The 26,525-nt window shown below is 40.9% G+C and overlaps 1 protein-coding gene across 3 annotated transcripts in view; it reads right to left on the reverse strand.

Moving 5' to 3' along the window:
* Positions 1-3,651: 3,651 nt before the first annotated feature.
* The window catches only part of LOC6552842 (forkhead box protein O), a 30,999-nt gene continuing 8,125 nt past the window's right edge, over positions 3,652-26,525 (reverse strand). For all 3 annotated transcript variants that reach the window (XM_026983868.1, XM_026983869.1, XM_026983870.1), the window contains exons 3-11: positions 24,862-25,188; positions 24,570-24,784; positions 12,110-12,402; positions 11,333-11,554; positions 10,901-11,102; positions 10,635-10,809; positions 10,391-10,515; positions 9,594-10,329; positions 3,652-4,641 (exon numbers count right to left, since the gene is read on the reverse strand). In XM_026983868.1, coding sequence (XP_026839669.1) covers positions 9,907-10,329; positions 10,391-10,515; positions 10,635-10,809; positions 10,901-11,102; positions 11,333-11,554; positions 12,110-12,402; positions 24,570-24,784; positions 24,862-25,081 — 1,875 coding nt within the window. In that variant the 5' untranslated portion in view covers positions 25,082-25,188 and the 3' untranslated portion in view covers positions 3,652-4,641; positions 9,594-9,906. The remainder of the gene's footprint in view (positions 4,642-9,593; positions 10,330-10,390; positions 10,516-10,634; positions 10,810-10,900; positions 11,103-11,332; positions 11,555-12,109; positions 12,403-24,569; positions 24,785-24,861; positions 25,189-26,525) is intronic.

Raw genomic sequence — 26,525 nt, forward strand, 5'->3', positions numbered from 1 at the left:
TGTAACGTTCTGGTCGTTTTTGAAGTACGGACCAATGATTCCAGCAGCCCGTAAAGCGCACCAGTCATTTTTTTTGGATGTTGTAATGCTATTTCTACATACACTTGAGCGTTAGATTCAGTGCAAATCCAGCAGTTTTGTTTCTTGACGTCGCCATTCAACTAAAAGTCGCTAAGCGATAAAGTCGACGTAGTGCTCGATCCATTGGTGGATCATATTTGTAATCGACATTCCACGTCGACTTATCTAGAACATTGCATCCGCATCCGGCTTATGTGGGGAACTTTTGTTTGTTGATGTCGACGTTGTGCGCGATATGTATTCCGCACAGATCCATTAATTTCTAAAAATGATATTATTATATATTAATATTATTTATTAAATTTCCGCAGAGGCGTTGAGGATTTTAATCTTTCTTTGTACTTTTAATATAGTTTGTACAAAAAAATCGAACTGCCTTGATCCTGTCACAACTCAAGCTTGTCAGTCTGATCAAATTGCTCTCAATCTATATTTGTACCATATTTTCAGTATGTACAAAATTCTAAAAGTCCGCCTCGCTGTAGCGTTGTTACCACTGTGTTCCAGCAGGGTATGGTACAGCGGGAAGGACCCCAAAAAAGCGCCAGTTAAAGCGTCCTGCCGCAGAACAAGCACTTGAGAATTATAGTCGTTTAATAATAGCAATTTAAACCCTCATAAAAAGATTACGCTTTTCATCGTCTTTTTTTTATTCATCGTCTCTCCGTTTTTGAATTTTAAATAGTGAACTACATTTGAATTGTACAGTCTAGTTAATATTTTACATTTAGTCCTTAATAGTACACAATGATGCAAATGTATTTGCGTATAAATTTATGCTTTTAGTTCTCCTGGGTTTTGAGTTTTGAGTCCAGTCAGTTTTTCTGGATGTAATGCTATTCCGACAGTTTTGTTTCTTGACGTCGACATTCAACTAAAAGTGAGATCCATCGCTAAGCGTTAAAGTCGACGTAGTGCTCGATCCATTGGTGAATCATATTTGTAATCGACATTCCACGTCGACTTATCTAGAACATTGCATCCGCATCCGGCTTATGTGGGGAACTTTTGTTTGTTGATGTCGACGTTGTGCGCGATATGTATTCCGCACAGATCCATTAATTTCTAAAAATGATATTATTATATATTAATATTATTTATTAAATTTCCGCAGAGGCGTTGAGGATTTTAATCTTTCTTTGTACTTTTAATATAGTTTGTACAAAAAAATCGAACTGCCTTGATCCTGTCACAACTCAAGCTTGTCAGTCTGATCAAATTGCTCTCAATCTATATTTGTACCATATTTTCAGTATGTACAAAATTCTAAAAGTCCGCCTCGCTGTAGCGTTGTTACCACTGTGTTCCAGCAGGGTATGGTACAGCGGGAAGGACCCCAAAAAAGCGCCAGTTAAAGCGTCCTGCCGCAGAACAAGCACTTGAGAATTATAGTCGTTTAATAATAGCCATTTAAACCCTCATAAAAAGATTACGCTTTTCATCGTCTTTTTTTTATTCATCGTCTCTCCGTTTTTGAATTTTAAATAGTGAACTACATTTGAATTGTACAGTCTAGTTAATAATTTACATTTAGTCCTTAATAGTACACAATGATGCAAATGTATTTGCGTATAAATTTATGCTTTTAGTTCTCCTGGGTTTTGAGTTTTGAGTCCAGTCAGTTTTTCTGGATGTAATGCTATTCCGACATACACTTGAGCGTTAGCTTCAGTCCAAATGCAGCAGTTTTGTTTCTTGACGTCGACATTCAAGCAGAAGTGAGGTGCATCGCAGCTTTTGACGTCGACATTCAAGCAAAAGTGAGGTCCATCGCTAAACGTTAAAGTCGAAATAGCGCACTAAACAGTCATTTTTTCTGGATGTAGTAATGTTATTTCTACATACACTTGAGCGTTAGCTTCAGTGCAAATGCAGCAGTTTTGTTTCATTCGCCGCCATTCAACTAAAAGTCGCTAAGCGATAAAGTCGACGTAGTGCTCGATCCATTGGTGTATCATATTTGTAATTGACATTCATGGGATTTTCCACGTCGACTTATCTAGAACATTGCATCAGCATCCGGCTTAAGTGCTTAACCGATGATAAAATCGACGTAGTACGCGATATGTATTCCGCACAGATCCATTGATTTTGTGGATTTTAATCTTTCTTTGTACTTTTAATATAGTTTGTATAAAAATATCGAACTGTCTTGATCCGGTCACAACTCAAGCTCGTCAGTCTGAACAATTGCTCTCAATCTATATTTGTACTATATATTCAGTAAGTATAAAAATCTAAAAATCTGCCTCGCTGTAGCGTTGTTACCAGTGTGTTCCAGCAGGGTATGGTAAAGCGGGAAGGACCCACTCACAATGATGCAAATGTTTGATTATAACTTTATGTTTTAGTTCTGCTGGGTTTTTGAGTTTTGTGGGTATTCTGTTATAATTTTGTATATATCTTTTGCCTATCAACATTTACATTTACTAATATTTGAAATTAATTGTATTACACTCAATTCTTTGTCATAGGTCTACGATCTACATATGGGTGTTGGCATGTTTATGTAACAAAGGGATTTATTTTATAAGCCGAGCTGATCTGACGTGTGCTAATTAATCGACGAATTACGTATATGTAAAAATAAGTTAGGAAAGGCTAACAGCGCTTTAAGACTTTGTTGATACTTGGGGAAGTGTCGATTATTTGTTTGCCAAACTCGGAAGTCGAAGCGGTTACAAATATTTTCTTTTGAGTTCCCCGACTGTCAGATACCCGTTATTCAGCTAGTGGCAGAGCGAACGACGTTCATACTTTGCAACGAATCTAGTATACCCCTTTACTCTACGAGTAACGGGTATAAAAAGCGCAAACCAATTTTTTCTTCCTTGCATAACAAACAATATATAAAATATTTCAAAAGTACTTAAAATTTACCTTTTTATGATCCTTTACAACTTAAACTTAAACATTTAAAAATGCCTAAACTGTTTTCCTTTGTCTACTTTTTAGGATGTTAAATTTCAGTGCATTCAAATATGTTGTAAGCACTCACCGGTAGGTGGAGCCTCATTTTACATTTACATTTTACATTCAATACACATCTTACATCATTCAAACGTCGCTAGGTGTCGCACCGCAAATGTAGACGCGACATATAAAGATATTGTGTAAAAACTTAAGCTTCCAAAGGGAAAAATGTATGAAAAATCGTAAAATTATAAATGCGAAGCAAAAAAAATGTATTATTATGCAGCACAATCGCTACGGACACAGCAATTTCGACTTGATGATGACGAGGCTGTGGATTCAATAGGATATGAGTACTCTGCAGTTGTGGCTAAATTTCTCCATGGGGCTTAATTGGTGGATCATAATCATCATGGTCGATATCCATGGGTTCTACAAGTTGACCCCAAAAAAGCGTCTAGCTAAGCATCTTGCTTCTTCTGCGCACTTGAGAATTATAGTCATTTGTAATTGGTAGACTTTTCAGCTCTCGCATTCTGCGTCCCTCGATTCCGGATTCTCTTGCAGACTTACCGCATCCGGTTTAAATCAAATCCACAAAGGATACGATTTTTCTTCTTGCAACAGCACATTTAAGATCTCATAAAAAGATTAGGCTTTTCATTCTTATATTGAATCATCAATTTATTCATCTTCACTCCGTTTTTGCATTTTAAATAGTATGAACTACATTTGAATTGTACAATCTAGTTAATAATTAACATTTAGCCCATAATAGTACACAATGGTGCGCATGTATTTGCTTATTACTTTATGCCTTTAGTTCTGCTGGGTTTTTGAGTTTTGTGGGTATTCTGTTATAATTTTGTATATATCTTTTGCCTATCAACATTTACATTTACTAATATTTGAAATTAATTGTATTACACTCAATTCTTTGTCATAGGTCTACGATCTACATATGGGTGTTGGCATATTTATGTAACAAAGGTATTTATTTTATAAGCCGAGCTGATCTGATGTGTGCTAACTATCGGAGAATTTATTACGTATATCATTGCGAATCTTAAGCATACTTTTTACACAAGTGGTATTCTTCTTTAAGGGTTTTCTTTGCTCTTTATAGAAAAAATATACAATTACAATTAGACATTCAATTAAATACATTAATTAAGCATTAATTATTACATAATTGTGCTAATTTCTTTTGTTTTCGTTTTCTGTTGCCATTTTTTGTTTTTATTTTTCCCTATGGCTGCTGGCTAGCAAATATTTTTCCATTTAGTTATCGAACAATTAGTTTACGTTTTACGCTGTTTCTTGTTGTTTATTATCAGTAAAAGTATTATTATTTGTGTGTTTCATTACGTCAAGGTTATTAAAATTAATATGTACAAAGTTGAACCTAATAACTAAACCGTGTTGTTTTCAATTCATTTCAGATTTCCCCTCATTAGTGGCCAAAGAAGTTTTTACCACTTTCTGCCACTCAGAGAATTTCACAAATTGTAGCATCTAATTATTGGTGATTAATTGGTATTATTTGTATGCTTCGTTTCTATGTGTAATGCATAACTATATATTTGTAGTTATATATCTATGTATATGTATTGTATGTTTGTTAGATTAGAAGCGACCAGATTTATCCTGAAACGAGACAAGAAACGCCAAAAGTTTAGTAAGTCAGTTTATAATATGAAATCTTACAGTAAGCAACCCATCTTGAGTAAATCAGCCCCACATCAACACTTCATGAAAGGACAATCAGCATGTTCCGACATTGACCAAGACAGCCTCCCCCCAAGTGGCTAATTTATGCAGCCTTTTTTTTTTTTGGGGGGGTCTAATAGCTTTTGACACTTGACAGAAATATTCATAAGCTGGCTGATGAGAGGGAGATAGAGCACTCGACACTTGCCCCTTCTGCGAATCTGGCAATTTTTATGCAAATTTCCACAAAGGACAAACTACAAACGGCCAGAATTATGCCATAAAAACGACGGCGCTAAACATTTAAAATAAGATTTTAGCCTCAGCCTCCCACCCAATAAATTCCCTTTTGCTGGCAAATTGCTGTCGCTTGAAGGAAACATAATAAAAATCAAAGCTCCTCGCTTATCGCTGACAATTTTATTAGTTACAGCTTTAAATTATATTGTGTATGTAGATCACGCGCAGATTTTTATGGCCTGCAATTGAATTTTATGCGACACCCGGAGGACCAGAAACTGCGCCAAGGAAGTGTGAAGCCTACTTATGAGCGCTTTATGGCCGCCACTCCTTGGAGGCATTAAATTTTGTGTGTGACTGTGGCTGAGTGTGTGATTGACTGACTGTATGCCAAGGCCTGGGATTAGATGTGCCACGCCACACCGCCCCGCCCCACCCCGCAGCATATTTGCAGTGCCTTGCACGGACGGATTGGCAGGACGAACGGGAAGCCACCAGGTGTCCTTGTGGCCCCTGCCCTTTTCCGGTTACTCCGACCATTTCTTCCGGCTGTCTTGCAGTTTATTACAAAAAGCGCTGCCTGTTTGCTTTACAACTTACACAGAAAAAAATACATTTTAAATACAGTCATCAATGTCATTGGGTGTTAAATTTGTAATTTGAATTGTTTGGTGTATGGAAAAAGGATTCTGTTATCGAACAAGTTTTGAAATGTTCAAATGATGTATAAATAATTAACTAATATTAACTAACAGTTAACCTTTGGCTGCTAAATGTGTCTCTGTGCAGCGCAAGGTGACTGAGTTTGTGGGTGCTGCTGAAGGAGTTCCTGGCTCCTGTCACGTCATTATCCTTTGTCCACGCAACAAGTGTTTAAATCGCTCGCAGAGCTTTATTTGTTTGAGCGTGTGTGCCAGTGTGTGTTTGTGTGTGTGTGTGTGTGGGTGAGGGTCCTTAAGGACCTTAAGCAGCTTGTACACAAGCCCTTTTTGCTCGCTTGCTGGCAATTGTTTTGCCTTCTCTGGGTCGGGGTGAAATGCCATGGAAAGCGACCTCCGCATCGTGTTGAGTTAAGTGAGTGTAAATGCGGTTTGTTGCCACAAGGACCTTTCCGAACAGGTCCTTCTGTATATGTGTGTACGAGGACGTGTGTGTGAGAGTCGGGAAGTGTATGTCTGGCCTCGCTTATCATTGTGGCAGCTGTTGGCAGCTTAAATGTTATTAAATTGCTGACAATTTGTATTATGAAGTGCCGAAGAGCGCATTCGTTTTCCGATGCTGACAAATTGATTTCCCTCTGCCGCCAGCATAATGAAATTTTCATTTGAATGCCGATGACGATGCCGATGCAAGGGCGAAATTTAACTTCTGCCTTTTTCCGGCACTTGGACAATTAGCTCTGACACTTCTGCTCGAGCCGGCCAAACCTGTCCAAAGTTTGCCAAACAATCTGCGGGGATTACCTCCCGCCGGACAAATCCTGTCGCTAATTCAATTTATTCAAGCCTCCCGTCTTCGCGGCCACCCGCAGGGAATTTATTAATGATGCACTGGCATTAAAATTTAATCAAATGTGGCACGGAAAAAAGTTTTCGCTCTCTGAATAATTCAGCGAGTTGCGGACAAGTTTCAACACCTAAGCGAAACTTGTGGTCCTCATGAAGGTCCTGTGGCTGTCGCCTCTCGAATCCTGTTGCCACGGCATTTGACATAGGCCGCGGCAACGAAGCCGCACATTTTTTCCCATTTTTCTGCTCCTTTGGTTTTTTTCGAGTTTCCTTCTTTTTGTCAACTAATAAATTGCCTGAAAATGCCTTTGTGTTTCACGCGCGGTTTCACCAGGGCAACCAACCTGCACCCCCGTTAAATATGCACTGGAGAAAATTGTTTTCCAAATCAAAATTGAGACTTCTCGACCTTTAATTTCGCAATAAAATGTAACATTTTTTCATTGCGTAAGTTATTAATAAAACAGAAATATATTTAAGCAATAATGTGCAAGGCGCTTCATAAGGAAAATATTAATCTACAAATATTTAAATGCATTTGGCTTTAAGTTTGGGTTTTTGATTTGTTAGAGTGCATACGAAGAAAAAAGTTTGGGGGCATGCCCCCCGGTGGCACAACCATCTGCAGCCATAATTTGAGTGTGACTTTATTATGTGTCAAGTCAGTCAATCTGCGGACGATGATGTGATTTCCCCCTCTTTCAAATTCCCCATCTCATTTTACAACATTTCAGCGTTTTATGGGCGAACTCCTGGGCAGATGTTGCGGCAAGTTATTGAGTGGCATGTGTCGTTGCTGGCTAATAAGAGCGCGGCGAAGCAGCCGCCGCTTAAAGTTATATTATATTTCAAGAATATATAATTCATTTAATAAAATATGAAATCGGCCTACAAGCGCACCGCTTGCAGGCAACTTTAAGGTATTAGCATAATCAGAAAAGAACTTCTAGCCGCTGTCAGTTGGCTGAATTATGAAAAGTGAAAGAAATGGAAATCCGCCGCTGCTGCTGATGCAATTCAAATTATTCACTCAAATGAAGCGGAGGCGGCGAAGAAAAACCCCCGGCAAACACAGAAGTTTGCACTTGGCATAAATTTCGAAATCATTTCTACTTCGTTTTTTTTTTTTTTTTGTCATCGCCCCTCTCCAAGTTGGCAATTTTATTTTATTAGCACGTCATGCGATTGGCGCCAAACTTGACAAAGTTACAACTTTGTCCTTTAGCAAGTTGGTCCTTCTTTCTTTTGGCATTTCTTTTTCTGGTCGTTTTGCTGTTTTCTAATTGTTGGCTTACAGCACAACTTAGTGTGGAATTCAATTTGTGTGTGGCTACGCACAGGACAAAGGTTTTTCCGAGGACCTTTTTTTGCTCGATGAAGTTCGGCACAAAGCAAAAATGCGCGGTGACAGTCGCCAGTCGTGACATTGAAATAGAAAGGAGCAGAAAAGCAAGGAGAGAAGCTGAAAGAATGTTAAGTAGTATCACAAATTACTGGATCGGAGATCAGAGTAATTGAGATACCAGATAAAGTACTTTTAGTAAAGCGGGGCTTTAAGGAGTTGACACATCAAAGGATCAAGCATTACAAAGAAAAATAAATACTCAGGAGAACGTTTTGCAACAAGGTAGATACTAATAATTGATGTTAAAAAAAATGTTCTAAATTAGAATGCAGATTTTTAGAGAATTTCGCCAGAAACATTTAGAGGTATGCCACTTCAAAATCCGATTCAGATAAGTTGCGTTATGGAGCTTAGAACTTCAGCCGTTACATACTTTTCAACGAATCTAGAATACCCTTTTACTCTACGAGTAACGGGTATAAAAATCTTTAAAAATGTTTAATGAAATATTCAACAAATCTAGATGTTTACAATTAATTCAAATGAAGGCGAACATATGTAAAGCCATGTATTCATTATACAAAAGCCCATATTTGGTAGCAAACCCCGTCGAATCTCAGTTTTAAATGTCTGTCATTAAGCAACAACCTCACCTCACCCATCTCAAAGTACCACCTGCCAAGTCATCGTAATTTTTCAATATTAGCAGCGTTTAACACGCTTGATTTGAGCCGCACCCACACCGCTAGCACCGCCAGCACCGCCCCCACATGGCCACTTGGCCACTTGGCCCTCAGGTGGGTTCAGTCGGGAATCGAGGGACTCGAGAGTTGGGTCAGATATCGGTGGCATGCATAAGTCACCCTAAGGACGTAATTAATTTTTCAGCATTTGCTTTCGGACGCTAGTCCTGGCCCCTGGTCCCAAAAAGGACATCGCGGCAAATCGAGGGAGTTGCCTTGACGAATTTGCGCCGCGGTTTGCATGCGCTGAGATGCCTCCGGGCTATTTTCCCTTGGCTTCGCCATGCTTGGCCAGTCAAATTAGCGCGGAAACGGGGAAAAGGACACTCGGAGCCACGTATCCCTCGTCCTGGCCTGCCAAGGTAGCAAAGTGGCTCTTACATATTTTATGGCTTAGGTAAATTGACTTAATTTGCCATAATTTGAGTGAGCTCCGCGCGCGGCAAGCTCTCACTTTAAAAGCGCCCAAATTGAAAAGGACTTAAAGCAATTCCTCTTCACTCGATTTTATACTTTGTTTGTTGCTCTCCTGACAATGTATTATGATAATTGAACGCGTGTAATTGCCCTTAAGGAGCAAGCTAAAAAAACGGACACATAATAAGTACGAATTCCACGGCAGCGAAACAGCAATACACCAAGTGAATGAAGTGAGTGTCCATAAAAGATTCATGGATGGAAGTGAAGTCAAGTGAAGACGATTTGTATATAAACAGGACACGAAGTCGCTGTTAAAAAAATTCCAAAAAGAAAAGGGACTGAATGTCTCGCAGAAAATGGTGGAGTGGTTCCGGTCTGAGCCACTTTTTCACATTTTACATATTCATAAAATGTACGCCGTGAAATGACATTATTAACATAATTTATGCTGTCACATTGAATGCCTTTTAAGGGCGGTGATGTTAATTGAAACCGAACGATGCGGTAAACATTACAAACTGCGGATATTCTGCAGGATAATTTAAGCTTTTTTAGCTTTAAATGAAAGTGATATTAAACTAGTAACTATCCCTCCTTTATCCCTAATCTCTTAATTAAATGTCGTAAACTTACTTTGTAAACTTTTAGTGGCGGTTCAGCTGCGGCTCCTGCTTTCTGCTTTCTGCTCACTGATCCTGCAGCTGCTGCATGTACCCGATAAAGACACCGACTCCGACTCCGATTTCGCATCCGCATCCGAATCCGTTTCCAGTTTCCAGTCCATCTGCGGTTGCCTACAACTTAGCTTTACACTATGGTTCTTAGAATTAGCGTTTAAAGCGTTCCAATGGCGACACAAACAACACACACGCACACACACAACAACGACGACTAACGGCTAACGATCGTCCTTGGGATTGGGATTGGGATTAGGATCGCCCAAGGTCTAGTGGACCCAGGATGGTGGCGAGGTCACCACGCTGGGCTGCGAGTACTGGACCCGGGCATTCAGATTTGCGCTAGCCGTTTGTGTGGCCAGTTCCAGGCTGCTGCTGCTGTTGTTGTTATTATTCAGAAGCAACTGTTGCTGGTGCTGCTGATGCGCCTGCTGTTGCTGCTGCGCCTGCTGTTGCTGCGCCTGCTGCTGCTGCTGCTGTTGCAGCTGTGCCTGCAGCTGATTCAGACTGAGACTGCTGCCGGAATTGCTGCTAATGTTGCTTATGTTGCTTATGTTGCTGAGGTTGCTGAGGTTGCTGATGTTGCTGATGCTCAGGGGCCCACTGCTGCTGTTGACCAGGTTCGTGTTGACCGTGGCCAGCGGGATATTGATGTCCAGCAGGCCGCCGTAGCTCATCTCCTGCTGCAGCAGCTGTGTAAATATATATGCACATTACAGTGAGCGTATCACTTGGGTTGGATGTACCACTTACCTCCTCGACATTGCACTCGAGATTCCCCACGGGAAAGTTCTCCAGATTAAATTCGTCTATCGGCTGCGCCTCGTTGTTGAGCACCTCCAGGCATTGTCCTATCAAAGTAGAGGCGCAGTTATTATCTAGCATATCGCATCGATGCAGGTGGAGTTTCATAGACGGCAGACGGTTAGAGGGAAGATAAGCAGGATAGTGGCACAGATAAGAAGTTTGAAAATATCGCTGGGGCACTCATCTTTACCTTCCAAGCTGGCGGACATTTGCTGCTGCTGCTGCTGCTGCTGCACCATCAGTGCGGCAGTGTCCGCCGGACCATCGAGCACCACGTTGCTGTACGTGTTGAGGGAGTCCGAGGAGGGCTCGCTGTTTGGATAGGCGGGCGACATTGTTGTGGTGACTGAGTTCGGCGAGAGACCCTGCCAAATAGAGTATAGGTTTCGTTAAAACAGGTTGGTTCTTGAACAGATAGATAGATGGTTCTGATCCTTTAAGGACTCAGATACTCACATCTCTTGCATTGTGCATGCAGCTGCAGTTGAGGGACCGGTGCAGCAGGCACTGCGACTGCGGCTGCAGCGTGTTGTAGCCGGGGGCGGGGCCGTTGAGGGCGTAGGGCGACTGCTGCTGCTGCTGCTGCGCCTGCTGATGCTGTGGCGGCTGGTAGGGCGGGGGCGGGGGCTGCGAGGGGAGTCCCGAGGCGGCGCTGAACCTGCTCCAACCGTACGATCGTTGGGTGGCAAGAACGAAAAGAGAAGGTGACTTTATAGATCGGTTTTATAACAGGCGAAAATGATCCGAGGGGTCAGGTTAGTTTGGTGCTCCATTCGGCATGCAATAAATTATAGTGAACAACAAAAGGCTTGGTAGGACCGGGAGTTGTGTGACATATACGGGCACTTAAACAAACTGAGCTCAAACAAACAGCCATCGAGAACTGACCCTTGCTGCTGGGGGCACAGCGTCAGCTCATCCGCCATGGTGCCCGTCAGCTCGTCGAGCGCCTGGGCGTGGGCCTGCGTCATCGTGGTGTTCTGGTAGTCGACGGGGAATCCCCAGTCGGGCTCGAGATCCTGCGCCCTAATGGGACTCAGGCGTCCGCAGGAACTGGCATTGGATGAGGCGCGTTGCCGGAAATCGGGCGACAACTGGAAGCCACCGCCACTTAGTCGTCGCAGGTAAAAATAAAAAGGAAAAACAAGAGGAAAACCAATAAATAAAAATGTAATAAAGAACGCATGTAAACGCATAAAATTAAATAATCGTAGAACAAACTTATACACGTAGACAAGGCTATAGAGTCGGCACAAGTGAAATGGGATCAAAAGTCTACAAATAGGCCAATAAGCAGTCGTTGCTATATTATCTATAAAAAAAATAGGTATCTGCAGATCATGCTCTACAAGCGCTAGCTTAGGCAACAAAACTAGATACATTTATTATACAAATTAATTGTAAAAGTCGTATTTTCCTATAAGCTGTACAAACTTTAAATGAAACATGCTAGAATTTCCCACTATGGAAATGAATTGAGGGATTTTTTAAAAGCTGGGAAAGCTTAACAGCTGAATGCTTTAGATCCAGATTTCAAAATCGGTTTTTGAGGTATGCAAATATAATTAAGAAATGTCTACAAGGTTAAGTTATACTCGCACTAAGCATTTAACTAGTTCTATGGCTTAAATGCTCTACTGTCTACTCATCGCAGTTGATAGTTACCTGTGGAGCGGACTCTCGGGGAAGTGGTCCAGCCCCTCGCTGACGCTGCTGCTGGGCGAGGGCGTGGCATCGTTCAGGCCCACCACGCCCGCCTGACGCAGTGCCTCCACCCGCTTCTTGGCCCTGCCGCGCCGCTTCTCGTACCGCGACGTCTCCATGGAAGCGGCCCGGCGACGCACGGACTTGCCGGGCTTGGCCTCCGGGTTCAGCATCCACCAGGAGGACTTGCCGGTGCCCTCGTTTTGAACCCTCATAAAGCGGTTGTGCAGCGACAGATTGTGACGTATGGAGTTCTGTAACGAGATGACAGAGAATCATATACACAAGTTCATACAAGTATTTTGCTAAAACCGACAGAAAATAAATGTAAAAGAATTGCAAAATTTGCAAATCCTTGGGAATCATTGAGCTGATGTAACGATTTGTAAGCAATGGCTTCTTGGGTGGAAGGACAAGGCACTGCGCTTCCTTTTCGCCGGGCTTGTGTGCCATTCAATTGTCTGTCGACATTTTTATGGCTCGCAGAAGCAGAACGAACGTATATCCTCCACTCTCTAATTGGAAGATGTCTTCACCAGACCTCGTCGCCTGTCGCCGTCGTCGCTGTCAATTCATATTTTCCAACAATTGTCATAAATAACCGCGTGTAAGCAGCGTAATGACAGCGAATCGACATCGTCTACACAACCCAATACCCAATACCCAACTCCCCATCCTGTCTAGGTGGAAAAAAGGACAATTACATGTCCTGGTGTGCTTAAAAAAAAAGGGAGACCAAATGCCAGAAACAAATAGAATCAAACACGTTTAGTGTGGATTTGTCATCAGCTGTAATTCCTTTTTTGCGCGGGAGTACACATAGGTATCGGGATGACAATAACTGGGATGGGAGCTCTGGCAGCCAGGCTAAATGGAGCATTACAAACTAAACTAACTGGTGAAGGCAACTTGCCGCAGATTCCACCTACCAAAAATTCGCAGCACACACAGCGAAAATGTTTGTTACAAATCGTACATTATAATAAATTATAATAGGCACAGAAAAAGGTGCCAAACTTCATGTCTTGTGTTATATTTAAAAACATACAAAAATTCAGCATGATTTAATAATGTTTTTATCAAAAGATATATCCTTTTCTTTTAGAAGTAAACTTTAATAGCTAGGCTTTATTACATCTATTAGTTCAATTGTTATAATTAAACTAAATAAATGTATGCAATGAACCAAGTTCTATACATGTAACAAACCTTTATGATATTCCAGTTTATTGGAATAGAGAACTATACTTTAATAATTTTTCTTGGTGGATCCACCCCGCTTATCCCTTCAGAAAGACACCGAAAAGCGATTGCGACGCGTCGCGACTCCAGGCGGCACATTGGCGCCATTTATCACCGTTGCCAGGACATGTGAGTGGGTGGTGGGGAATTAGGGGGCGGATGGGGGAGTTCTGGGGTCTGTCAGACGCCCGCCTGACGACGAAACCTGTTTGCAGACAGGAGCAACAGCCCCCAACTCCACGGGCTTTCTAATACTTTTCTGGATTTGCTTCACTATATTCACAGATTTTGCTCCTTTTATTTGCGAAAACTTTTACTTGGCGTCAGTGGAGGCTGCCTCTCTGTTGCGTCCGTCGTCCTGTAAGTCCTGTAATGACATTTTTGGTTTGGCTTTGGCCCCCACATCTAATTTTACCCCCTTCGCATAAAGTTATCATTTTTATTTAAATGCTTAAGTGCGCCGCCAGCGGAGGCGTCTCTTCCATTTCCCAATTCATATTTCCCCAGCTCCAAGTTGGCGTGTTCAAACATTTTCTTTTTCTTGGCAAACGTTCTGATTATGCTAATGGCCAGATTGCGGAATTATCCAACCAACTTCCGCCCAGGAACAGGATGTCTTTGGTCGTGTGGGTGGGTGAGTAATGAGAAATTATTTCTGGTGTGGAAATCGTGGTGGCATTTATTTGGACTTGAGAGGAAGGTAAAACAGGGTTGCCTAATCAAAAGTTTTATTTATCCGATTCTAAAATTGAAGTTTATTTATTGCCTAATGAAAACTTAAAAGTAATCACTTGGTTCTTGCAGAAACGCCAAGACTTAAAGACAAATTCAAAGAGGGTTGTGCTTTAGGCATTCCAGCCCAAGGCCATTAAATCAAGGCGAAATGCAAACAAATGGCATTCATAATTTATGGCACACACTTCATTGAATATTCATAAACTTAAATCTCGGCCAGCGAAAAAAGCCTAAAGAACGCTGGAGCATTCAGAACATTCACAACACATCTAACTAATTGGGCCTATTAAATCGAGGGAGATATGTATATACGCAGCTCGGCGACAGCGACCACATGCCGACCAGATATACAGACTATATAGTAGTGGCAGTGATTACCAAGGAGCTGCATCATGTGCTGGAAAAACTACACTCACAAAAATACATTTTCCAAAGTGATCAGTGCTACAATCGTGCAGTTTAAAGCTGATATCTAAGAAACAAGCCTGTGACGATGAACGGATTTACATAACGTTTGGCGAATACTTAGAACATCTATTTCGTCTCCCCATTTTTGTCAGTGCATAGACACATATGTATGTAGGTCACCTTGCCGACCCACTCCACCATATTCGCATCCATGGCATCCAAACGCAGGAAAAGCAATCGGGGAACAACTGGGCTTCCATTGAACTCACTTGGAGCGCCAAATGAGCAAAAACCCAGAAATGGAAATTTCATACATTTCTGGGGCGAGTGGCTATCGTAGTCAAGGATATGCGGATCCCTATTGTGTACAATTAATGTGCATCGAGCGTGAATCACAAGGAACTAAACCAAATTGAGTTGCTGGAGCAATCCACTAGTGACCCAAAATCGATGGGTGGAAATCGTAGTTAAAGTTTCCCGTTGACCAATTACAATTATTACAGCAAAACTTTTATTTATGGGCGTGGAATCTAGCTCCCTGATTCATTTCTTTATAATTTATATGAGTAATTGGGGCAGATGGGCGGGGCAGCGGGGTAGCACTAAAATATATTAAATCTGCCAGCTCGTTTCATTTCAGTTTTTCCTACACGACGAGCATTCCCATTTTTCTCCTTTGGGGTGACTTGAGGCTTTATCAGTCTGCGTTCTTGCCCTCCCCTTCATGAAGGCAACCCCTCCTCATGCTTGCCCATGATACGCTGTCATCTCGTATCAAATATGCATATTTCATTGGGCCATTTGAGCGGCTTATTGGGGAAACGGAATCGCGACATGTGGCGCTAACTGGGTCGCCTCCAATGATCCATGTCTTCGAACAAGTGGCACTCGAGGAGGTTGAAGTACCTTTTAGGCACAGACCTCTAGCTTAGCATCAAAATGTCACTTCTGTTTTGGTTCCTCTGATTTTACTTGAAAGCGGATCTAATATACGTTTTTGAGGTACCCCAAATGAGAAAAGTGTATTATTACAGGATATATTCAACAATTTAAAACCTATTTCAGTGGTTAACTCATCATTTAATCCAAGCCTTTTTGTTCCACTGCAACGCGAGTGTTCTGTGACCGAAAATATCAAACAAAACGCGAAAAAAGAGCCAGATCTATATCGGTTTATGGTAAACGGTTAACCTCTGAAAAGTGGGCAAAAGGCTTGGGGTTTGGGGTTTGGGGTTCGGTACTAGCGCCCCAATGCCAAACAGCTGCAGCGATTCTCACACACAAATCAAATGAACCCACAGCACTCAATGGAAACTCACACACACACATCGAGGCACAGGAAAAAAAAAGATTATTCGCATTTAGATGTGAAATTGAGATATAAATTTTTGAAACGACACTCTTTCTAGCTGAATGTTCAGTGCCCTGCAAACAGGTTACTACTGCGCCAACCCCCCGATTCACTTGGCTAATTGCTGCCGACCAGGTTGAGCAGTTTAAATTTAATACCAAAAAAATTAGACAAAAAACCAGTGGGAACGATAAATGGCTTAGAGAGTCAACGTTAAGATACCCTCAGAAAAAGGCGATTTATTAAATTCTTTGATTAATTTACCCGTTCCGAGTAGTCCAGCGTACTGATATGAATTATTGTTGCCCAAAATACTTAGAAAAACCGTTTCAGCGAAGGTGTTGATAGCTAATAATCACTTTGAGTGGAAAGTAAATATGCAGCAAATTGGATGATTCAGTTTGAAATTACATGCGTAAAGCAGCAAATCATTCAAGCATTGCATCAAAAGTTTACCCTTGAACTCTCGAATGACCGCGTCTAAAAAAAATACAGACCCGTAAGTGTGGTTTCAGATTTGGTTGCTGCCTTAATTGTTTGAACCGAAAAAAAAACAAAAAACATTTTGTTCGACTGGCCAATTTGTAAACACTGAACACTTGAACTCAGAGTGAGCCAAAGACTAAAGACTAAACAAATCGAGCAGATACAATTTATGATGATGGCGATCTGGTTGCGGCTCTTGTCTCCCGATTCTCCGGAGTATCTGCAATATGTTTACCCAAGACAAATTAATTGTTTAAACAATTTCAGCGCTAGCAAGATGGCAGCAGACGATACTCGAGCAATTGTTTACCCCGAAAGATCATTGACAGTTGCCATTAAATGGCAACGATTTAGATACCATTTCGAATCGTATCACTATCGAGGTATCCATTGGATTCCGAGTGATTTCTGGCGCGTGTGCAACACATTTAATGTGGCCAGATGCGAGCCAATCAACACAATCGATTGAGCCTAATACCCAATGGCACCTGTAATTGATTAGATAATGACCCAGTAATGACCTAGACCAAGTGAACATTTCAAGTTCTGGCTCGCAACCAATGGATCGGATATAGAAAGTGGCGCACTGCTGCGCCACGCCCATCGATCAAATTAAACCTTAGGCTGAAACAAAATGACACTTTTAGTCCTATGTAAGCTGGGCTAATTTAAAGGGAAAAAATTTAAATTTTAAAGTTGGTTCCTTGGAAGCCAGCCCAAATCAATATTTGAGCAATCCCTATATCAAAAACACATTTGCAAGGCAACAAACAAAGCAAACAAATGCGAAATTCGAACTCTGGCAAACTAAATAAAAGAGCAATAGACATAGGACAACTGATATAGACCACCACTCTCCCTTCTTCCCAAATACTATATGGTAGAGATATGTGTGCACATAAAACACGCGGCATTATCATCGCAATGATGATGTGATGATATGATATGGAATGGCAAAAGTTTTCTCTTTCTACATCTATTTCGATTTCGGCTTGGGAGTTTACTTTCTCGCTTTTTTTTCCTTTTTTGGGCAAACTTTTATGAATGCCAGTGGGCATTTTTCGGGGGGGAGGCATTGGTATATTGGTATAGAAAAGGATTCTGCGACAAAGCCGCCAAAGACGATTAATCGCAGGACACGTTGGCGCCTGCGTGCCAAACGGAAACGGAAATCAAATGACAAAAAATATACACGCCGCTTTCCTGTCGCGAATCGATTGAATTTCACCTGGGCAACTTAAAGCAGGAAGACCCTTGTGGAAAAGGACTCGCTCCGAAGGACTCAAATCCAAAGTGAGTGGTGTCTGTCTGCTATAAAAGAGCGCTCCATATGCAGTCCATAAGTGTCGCGTTTTATGCGGAACGACAAAGAATAGCAGAGAAATGAATTTGATGGAAAAATACTCAACAGGAACGGACAAAAACATACTCTGTTACTAGAAAAATATCTTAAAAGTAAGTTTTTTTAAGGCACTACTTTGGATGAGCTGACTTATTAAAAGTATACTTCATTTCTGTTTTATTTTGATTATAAATCCAAAGTAAATCATATGCATTACTTTCTAAAATCCCAAAAAATGCGTTCGATATGATTAAATTTTGTAATCTTATTTTACAATAAAATAGAAACTCCCCTTCCTGCACAGAATACTTTGAAGTAGTAGCAATTGAGCTGTAAGCGAAGCTGAAAACCAACAAAAGGCCAACTCGAACTTTAGCAATTGCACTCCGCCAACGAAATCGGGCCAAATGATGTGCAATTTCTATACGAGTTTACTCGTATGTGCAAATATGGTCGTGGGTTTGGCTACTTAGTGCGGGCGAGGACATTGCCCCAAAAAGTATGCAACGAGAATTGGAGCCAAGTTCATAAATGTGTTTCTGTCTGCTGCTTGGACATTTTCCGGCAAACTTTATGAACTCATTAAGTTCGGGAGGAGGAACCAGAGTGAGACATGAAAGCCCTTGTGGCTGGTGGATAACACTTCGTATCCTGATTGATTATGTGTGCGGATTTTGGGGCAGGCGAGGCTTAAAGAGTCGCGCAACAAATTAAATAACGATTTCTATTACGCACCGCTTTAAGCGAGTTCTTTCCCTTGCCACATGTGGGCAGGCAAACAATTTGCACCAAACTTTATTTACGATCCAGTGTGGCCGCCCCATTAGTTTGCTTCCTTCCTTCCGATGCCCCCGCCCCCATTTTGGCCATTAACTGGACATGAATGGCCTGCCCCACACCCAAATCGAGTGATAAATGTGGGCGGAACTTGAGCAAGTGGTCTTTGAGCGACAATCAATGGGATTTGGAGTTGTCATCGTGGGTTCCTTGGACTGGGCCACGCCCACCAGACTGCCGCCTTCGTGGGCAGGAAGTTTAAAAGTAGGAAAATGTATTATGATTTTATTATCTTGCTCATTTTGATGGTAACCTATGAAGTTTCTTTGAGTTTTATGCACTTTAAAAAAAATGGTAAATTTACTTCCGAATCTCCAATGATACTATTTTTAATTAAGGCGTTCGCCCATTGAAAATAATAACAATTTAATATAGGAATACAAACTGACATATTTTTTTCAAAACAATTGTTTCCAAATTCTTTAACTACATTTTCATTTCCAGGGCATTACGATTTCGATTAAGACCAGTAGCCAGCTCATTCTTGGATCTACTTTTTGCAGCCTTTTGTTTTACTTTTATCGCCTTTGGCGATTGAATGCGAAGCAAACTGCGGTACGACATCATCAGTTTGGCTGGCTTTATGGCTTATTTCTTATGATTATTGCATATTTATTGAGGTCCAGCGACTGGACTTCGGCTTCTGCGTTGACAAAGTAAGACAACGAGTGGCGTTTTTTATGGCACCAGCTCCGTATGAGATAATTTCTCAATAAATAATTTGCAATTTGGTTTTTTCTAACTTTTTGTTCGGCTTTGGGACGAAACCAGTTTGATTTGCGCTGCCTTGATTGGCTGCAGTTTTGATGCTAAATGTATATATTTGTCGCACAGCCGTAATACTCGTAATAATAGAAAGCGAGCGTACAAAAAAGTTGATTAGAATGGCAATCTTAGCTATTTCGTATGCCGAAAGCGTTCCGAACTTATTAATAAGGCTTTTATATAACAACAGCGTATTCTCGAAATCCATAATTTGCAGGCGGAGCAGAAAACGAGAAAGTGTGGCATGAAATGTTGCCGCTCTCCTGCCACGACCATAAAACCAAAAAAAAAGAAGATGTTGCACTTTCAGATGGTGGAACGGGGTAAGTGGGCCGTTTTATGGGCCAGAGGATCGGGATCGGCATCGGCATCCGGATCGGGGTGCAGCACACAGATCCCAGGGCCAGACACCTTGCAGTGCCATACTTTGTCTACGGCCATGCCCGACTGCCACTTGCATTCCGACTGGTTCGTGCTCAACTCGTAAAATTCTAAGCGAAAAGCATAAAAATCGCCCATAGAGATATACAGTATGTACATACGTATTTGCATGTGAGTTTTACGAATTTTACAACCCGGAGGCGAATTTCGCTGCGCCTGTGGTGGTGTTAATTAGTACAACAGCGTACTAGAAGCTCCACACGTCGCACACTAACCTCACACAACTGAAAAGCGAGTGTGCATTGCAAAGTGCAACATAATTAATAGCACCACAATTACGATCTGGACAGGCTAGACATGCATGCATACATACACACACGTGATTGACTGATGATTTGCGACTATGCGTTTTTTATGACGAGCTCGTGTTTTACGGCCACATATCTCAGGAACTTTACTGCCCAAATCGGAAATATTTGGTATGCCCTGAGTTAAATCACTGAAGGTGCCAGAAATCATGACAAGCATCAGGAACTATAATACTTTGTCTATTTATACCAGATAAATCAGTCCGGACTTATGTCAGCCGCGAATGCTAAGTGATCTGAGAGCACGCTCTTTATAAACAAAGAATGTACTAAAATATTAAGTGTTCGCAATGAAATATTTCGAATTATTATTACGCAGTAAGGCAGCCAGTTATTCAAGTATACAAATTCTCGGCTTCAGCATTGCGATAGCGGACATTTTAACGCTGTCCTGATCCATTAAAATGTTATATAAATATCTAAGCTAAATCGAGTTATATATTAAGTAATGAATTGAATTATTCCACAAAATGCTGAGTAATGGGTATCGCTGCTAGAAGGGTTTACACGTTCGAGCCCCCTTTGCGCAAATAATTGTTTACCAACATTTAGTAAAAAAAATAAAGAATCGAGGGCGCGGCTGCTTCCGTGTCGCCTCTGTTTCTGCTATCAGTGGGCTGAAAAAAATACATGAAAAATGAGGGAAAAAACGGAAAAAGCGGAAAACACTGAAAAAAGGGGGCGTGTGTTGGCCGGCAAGGCAAATGAATACTACGCAGTAGTACGCCGGTACAGTAAGTGGGGCCACACCGACTGAGAGTTGCATGCAAATAATAGAAATAATAGACTCAGATACGCCAAATAGCTCGGCATGGTCTGCTGCGAGCAAGGTTAATGCTTATTTATAAACGAATATTATGTGTGTGGCCGGCAATCTTAGAGTGCCGATCTGGTTCTCGCTCTCGAATATGTTCTCATTTCTGATTGGCAGTGGCATTTGGTTTCTTTTTTGCTCTGCGCTGCTCTTCTCTTCTTTTTTTTGCCTAAATTTGATTATTTCCAGTATTTGCACGTTTCATTTCAACGCCCCTGCCAAATCAAACTCAGAATAATCATCATCGGAACCATAATGAGAAAACACTCGAATTGTGCTTTGCACATTGCTTTGATTTAGCATTCAAAATGCACTTTACACCAAATAAAATGCGCCGCAAACAAACCAAATAAAACACAAACCGGCCAACAATGCGTATACTTAATGCGCAACTAAACAAGCGTGAAGATCCAGAGGAAAATATGGGGGAAATAATGTATGTACATGCAAGTATATGGCTCAGATCAGCGAGAAAAGTGCACTGTCAAGTGTCAAATTGATTACGCAAGATACATATGCCTATATGCCTATATGCCTATCGTATCGTTAACAAATGCCTTTATTTCCCCAAGTTTATTGCATATTTATATTGCTGCAGCCTATTTGAAGAGCTTGCACTGGTCAATTGAGTGACTGCAATGAGTAATGCGCATTTCACCGACCGACTTTTGAGTTCCTCTAGCTTCTGGCTGAGGCAAATTGCTGGCAAGGCCATTGCCTTGATAAGGCCCATTGATAAGGCCAAAGTTAACAAAGGTTACCACGCAGAGTGCTAGGTAAACTGCATTCTTTAACTCTTTAAGCCCTGCAGTGTTCAAGTATTATACAATGTGCTTGTGTTTGTTATCTCTTACCGATTACAAGCCATCGAGGTAGATCGGGAACTTTCCATCTCAGAATGTCGTAACTACTTCAGCTAAAGCTTGATACAGATTCAGATCTATTTCCTACTTTAAAGTGAATTCTATGAATTTTTGCCACCCATTATCTGTGTAGTGCTATTCTGAGCAGAATAAATTCCTCTCACCTTCCCATGATAAAATCTGAAATCGTAAATAGTGGCATGCTACCTAAGAAGGCGTCATAAATTACAGACATTTCCAAACATAATTGCCAAAGCGCGACGAGTTCAGGGCGCATAAAACCACGAAAATGTTGGGCCAAAAAATATTTATAACACGCTGCGGTTCGCTGCCAATTAAAAGAAGCAAATATAACACACAAAAAAAAACGAGTAAAAAAATGAAAATAAAAATAACATTTCGTGCACACGAAAATAAATTGATAAAAAGAGCAACAGAAAGAAATACTTGGCACCGGTTCAATGGCCAAATCGCTCGACTGCGAGGATGAGTTCTCGATGATGAAGACACGAGCCACCGACCGACCCACCGAGCCACCAAACCACCGATCCGCGGAACCACCGAACCACCACCAACCGGCGGAGGAAGAAGCCTTTGCAAAGCAGCCGTCGAGTGGCAAATTTAAAATTCCACAAATGTCATTTGAGTGTTTCGCTCGTTTCGTTCTTTATTATTATGACGACTATTCGAGGAGGAAGCTATGGCACAAAAAAATGAGGAAAAAGGAAAATACGAGAGGACTGGGAAAGAGGAAGCAAGTGTCAGGTGGAACGCGGCAACGTGTTGCATAAATTAGCAAATGTCATAAAATTTCATAAAGGAATTTGCGGCACAGGAACTCTTGCTTTCAATACGGGAAAGGAGAAAATCTAAAAATATGTTAAGTTCACATTTGCGTGGGAGTTTATCAAAGCAAATATGAGACAGATACTTTGATTATAGAAAACCGAAATTAGTTGCCTCCCCATTTGTTAAAATATTAAAGAAATCTCAATAAACACAGTCCCATATTGAGTGAACATTAGGAACAAGTTTGATAAAAGAAATGATATGTTAAATTCATAGAAAGGTCAAACTATTCAAAATAGTTCGATTATCCATAGACTAGCAATAGAGCCATAAAGTTTGTTTACCGGTTTCCGAGAAAAACACAACTCTTTGTCACCTTTAATCCCCTTAAAAACTGCATTGATTGCAGCTTTGTTTACGCTCTTCAAATTTCGTAGGAACATTATCTAAAACAGCGTTTTCTACGACGCGCGAATAAATTTTGTTATCACAGTGACTGTAATCACGAAAAACCCAAAGTGGCAAAAATGAAAGGCGACAAATCGACTACTTCCGTGAAGCCAGCAAGGAAAAAAAGAATGGAAAAAAGCCGGCCATCAACAGCAATTATAAACAACACCATTGATATAAATAATGCCAATATTAGTTCACAGCCCTAGGAAATGTGTACTCAAAACAAAAACAAACTGAAATTCGCTGGAAGCGCGCTGTCTGCGAAAAATAAAGTTTCGGGTATCAAGTGGAAGAGTCGTCTTCGATTTCTTCGTAGCCAGCTCAGCGAATTCTTCAACAGCCGCTGGACTTTTATCACAGTCAGAGGTGCTAGAAAACCAACGAAAGGCGAGGGCTCTTTGCAGTCTGCTCAAGTATCAGCGAAATAATAATAATAAAGAAAACAATCACGTGAATGACGCACTGCATCACACAGCCGAGTAATATGAGTGGATCGAATGATTTATGGGGCGGATCACGCATTCGCAGGCGATCATGCCACCCTCTTCAAGGAGGGAGTTTTAGGAAGTGCGATCAGCGAAATTCCATACCGTATGACTTACTTCGAATAAACATGACTAAGAACTAAAGTAGTTAAACTAAATCACGAGTGCTCGTTTCGTTTACCACCCTAGAACTTAACGCAAATTCCCATTTGAGGTTAATGTCAATGAACTTTAGCGATTATTGATAGCTTGCAAAAAAGATCGTATAGTATAAATACACGAATACTCGTATGTAGGCAAATGTTATCAGTGCACAAATGATGAAAACAAGGGGAATAAAATCCATCCTATAAGTTCTATAAAATTCGTTAGCCCATTGTGAAAGTCAAAGTGAATTTGAGGTGAATTGAAGTGGTATTCGGTGGGATAGCGAGCGCCAGAGGAACCGGTATCTGAATGTGAATGAAAATGATTCATGATGTACGCATGTGCACGTGCATGTGAATGTGCACGCGTCTATTTATTTACGTATGCTGCGATGTAAACAAAACGAAAAACGATCCGAAGATAAAAGCGCATTAATTGCAAAACTCTGCGCGAAAAAAAGAAATATGGAAATCCAGCAAACGTCGGGGAGAAATGTGATGCCAGCACCATGACAAACATTTCACACACTCACCACGAAATAAGCTGAAAACAAAAAGCACTGCAAATGGCAACAAAAAACCAACCGAACGACTGGCGATTGCATAATAATAGCGAAAAGCGACCACAAAATATGAAAGCCAAACACAAGCTCCAGTTTATCTTCACTCTCACTCCATTTGACTGACTTGGCCATGAACTTGACCGTTTGCTCTGCGAGTTGTGAATGAATTGGCTATTTCAAGAGCAGCGAGCGTTGTGCACAAAAAAGGTCGAAATAAACCTTAACAACAGGAAAAAGTAAGAAAGTAGTGGAGTTTTGGGCTTGAAAAGGAGGATTAGGCTTGGGAAATACAACAAGTGAAACTATGAAATGGGACTCCTTTCACTTTGGTACTATTACTACAATTTTTAATTATATACTTAGCGAGAAAGTTTGAGCTGGAGCTGAACTCACCTTCCATCCAGCACTGCTATTCGAATCGCCCTTGTCCTTGAAGTATGGCACATTCTGGACCATCCACTCGTAAATCTGGCTCAGAGTCAGTCGTTTGTCGGTGGCCGATCCAATGGCATGCGTGATGAGATCCGCATAGGATAGATTTCCCCATGCATTGCGACGCGATGAGTTCTTCTTGGCCGCATTCGCATTCTGAATAGCCTGCTGTGAGTCTATGTGGTGTGAAAATGGAAATGGTATCTTGGTTATCACTCGATTGCCATGTCATGTACTGTTGCTAAGGACCAACCTCCTGGGGCCAACTGCTGATTGCTGGCCTTTGTACTGTCCAACTCGTCGGTGGGCTCCACGAAGTTCTCGGGACGCGGACATGGCCATGTGTTGGATCTGGCCCGGGTCTGTGGCTCGAAGCCCACGTCCAGGGGCAGATCCCCGCCCAGCTGGTCCATGGCCAGGCCGTTGTCTGTGTGGGTCAGCGTGGGCCAGTCCTGCGCGAAGCCGTCCATCATGGGGTAGAAAAGGTCGTTGTGCAGTTGCAGCTTTGCGGCTCTTCAAGCTCTCCTCGCCAGCCCAAAAATATCGAAGCAAAAGGGTAGCTTCGCGATCTATCTTTTATCTGAAAAGCAATTAGGATATATCTAAAATTAATAACACAAATAAAGCTGTCACAAGGCTACTAAAGTTAGCTCAATTAGTTTTAACATTTTTTTTAATAGATTTTGCTCAGTGCTACAGAGAAGCAATAGATATATGCCGAATTTTAACCTTGAATTGAAATTACTAAAGCATTTTTCTGTAATTGTGCCCAGTCATCTCATCTCTCTATCAAGCGTCTCGTTCAAAATTATATTTTGATTGTTTTCGTGCATCGAAATGTGGAAAACGATTTCCAAATGATCTTGGATCGTTCATCAAATTGACAAATCGATTTTTCAGTAGACGATTAAATTAATCTTTCCTTTTTTGCGGAGCGAGCTTATGTACTTTGCAATCACATTTCCGTATAAAAATTAAGTTAAATGCTCTAAAAACCTATATGTACATCTGTTTTGATCTATTCTCATAACTAGATTGTGGTTGATTTATAGAACCCCTATACCATTGTTTATGAGTACTTATGAGTACTTGTCGTTTAAAGCGACAGCATTATAAATTATAAGTATTGAACATTTTGTTTGATAATTTTACAATGGACATCGAAGCAATGGAAATTCTAATTTTTAGTAAGTCTTGATGAAAATGCTCTTAAATGAAAGTAAGAGAGCTTTATCAACTGAACCAATACAAAAAAGAGAGGAAACAACGATACGATCTTGTTTAAATGCCTCGCAGATTTTCTATGCCTGCCAATGCTGCACCATTGTATTATTTTTTTGCCTAGGAATGAAAATCAATTAGTTTGAATAAAATCTATAAATGCCTTTATGACTAAATTTAGCACACATATGGAATACAAAGCTCGTATATAATACAAATGATTTCAATTAGCATGGCGGCGAGCAAAGTTATACATATTTTTCCCCATAATAAGTGATACTACAAGTTTTGAGTAATCAAAAGTGTGACAAACCTGTCTCTTTCTTTCGGTTCCTATATATATATTTGTACACATGTGGGTTAATCTGCAAAAATAAATAGGTCTATTGACTCTGTCTGGAATGAGAGGACTGATAAGTCATTGAAGCTCAACGAGCATCGCACTTTGATAGCAGTTGTTTGGTGCAATTTTAACCCGAAAATTGGCAGGGAACTCAAGTAATTTATCTGGGGTAATATCAAGTAGAAATTAGATGTGGAATGTCAAGTGTCACTTTGTATTTCGGGAATACTAGTACGTTTCATAGAATCATTGCTACCTGATAATGACAAATGTCTGATGCAATTTATAATTTTAAAGCATAAGGTACACAAATGCTAAAAATGTTATCATTATGATAATAAATTGAAATGACT

The sequence above is a fragment of the Drosophila erecta genome, unplaced genomic scaffold (assembly GCF_003286155.1).
Source record: "Drosophila erecta strain 14021-0224.00,06,07 unplaced genomic scaffold, DereRS2 tig00000000-arrow-pilon, whole genome shotgun sequence".
NCBI lineage: Eukaryota > Metazoa > Arthropoda > Insecta > Diptera > Drosophilidae > Drosophila > Drosophila erecta.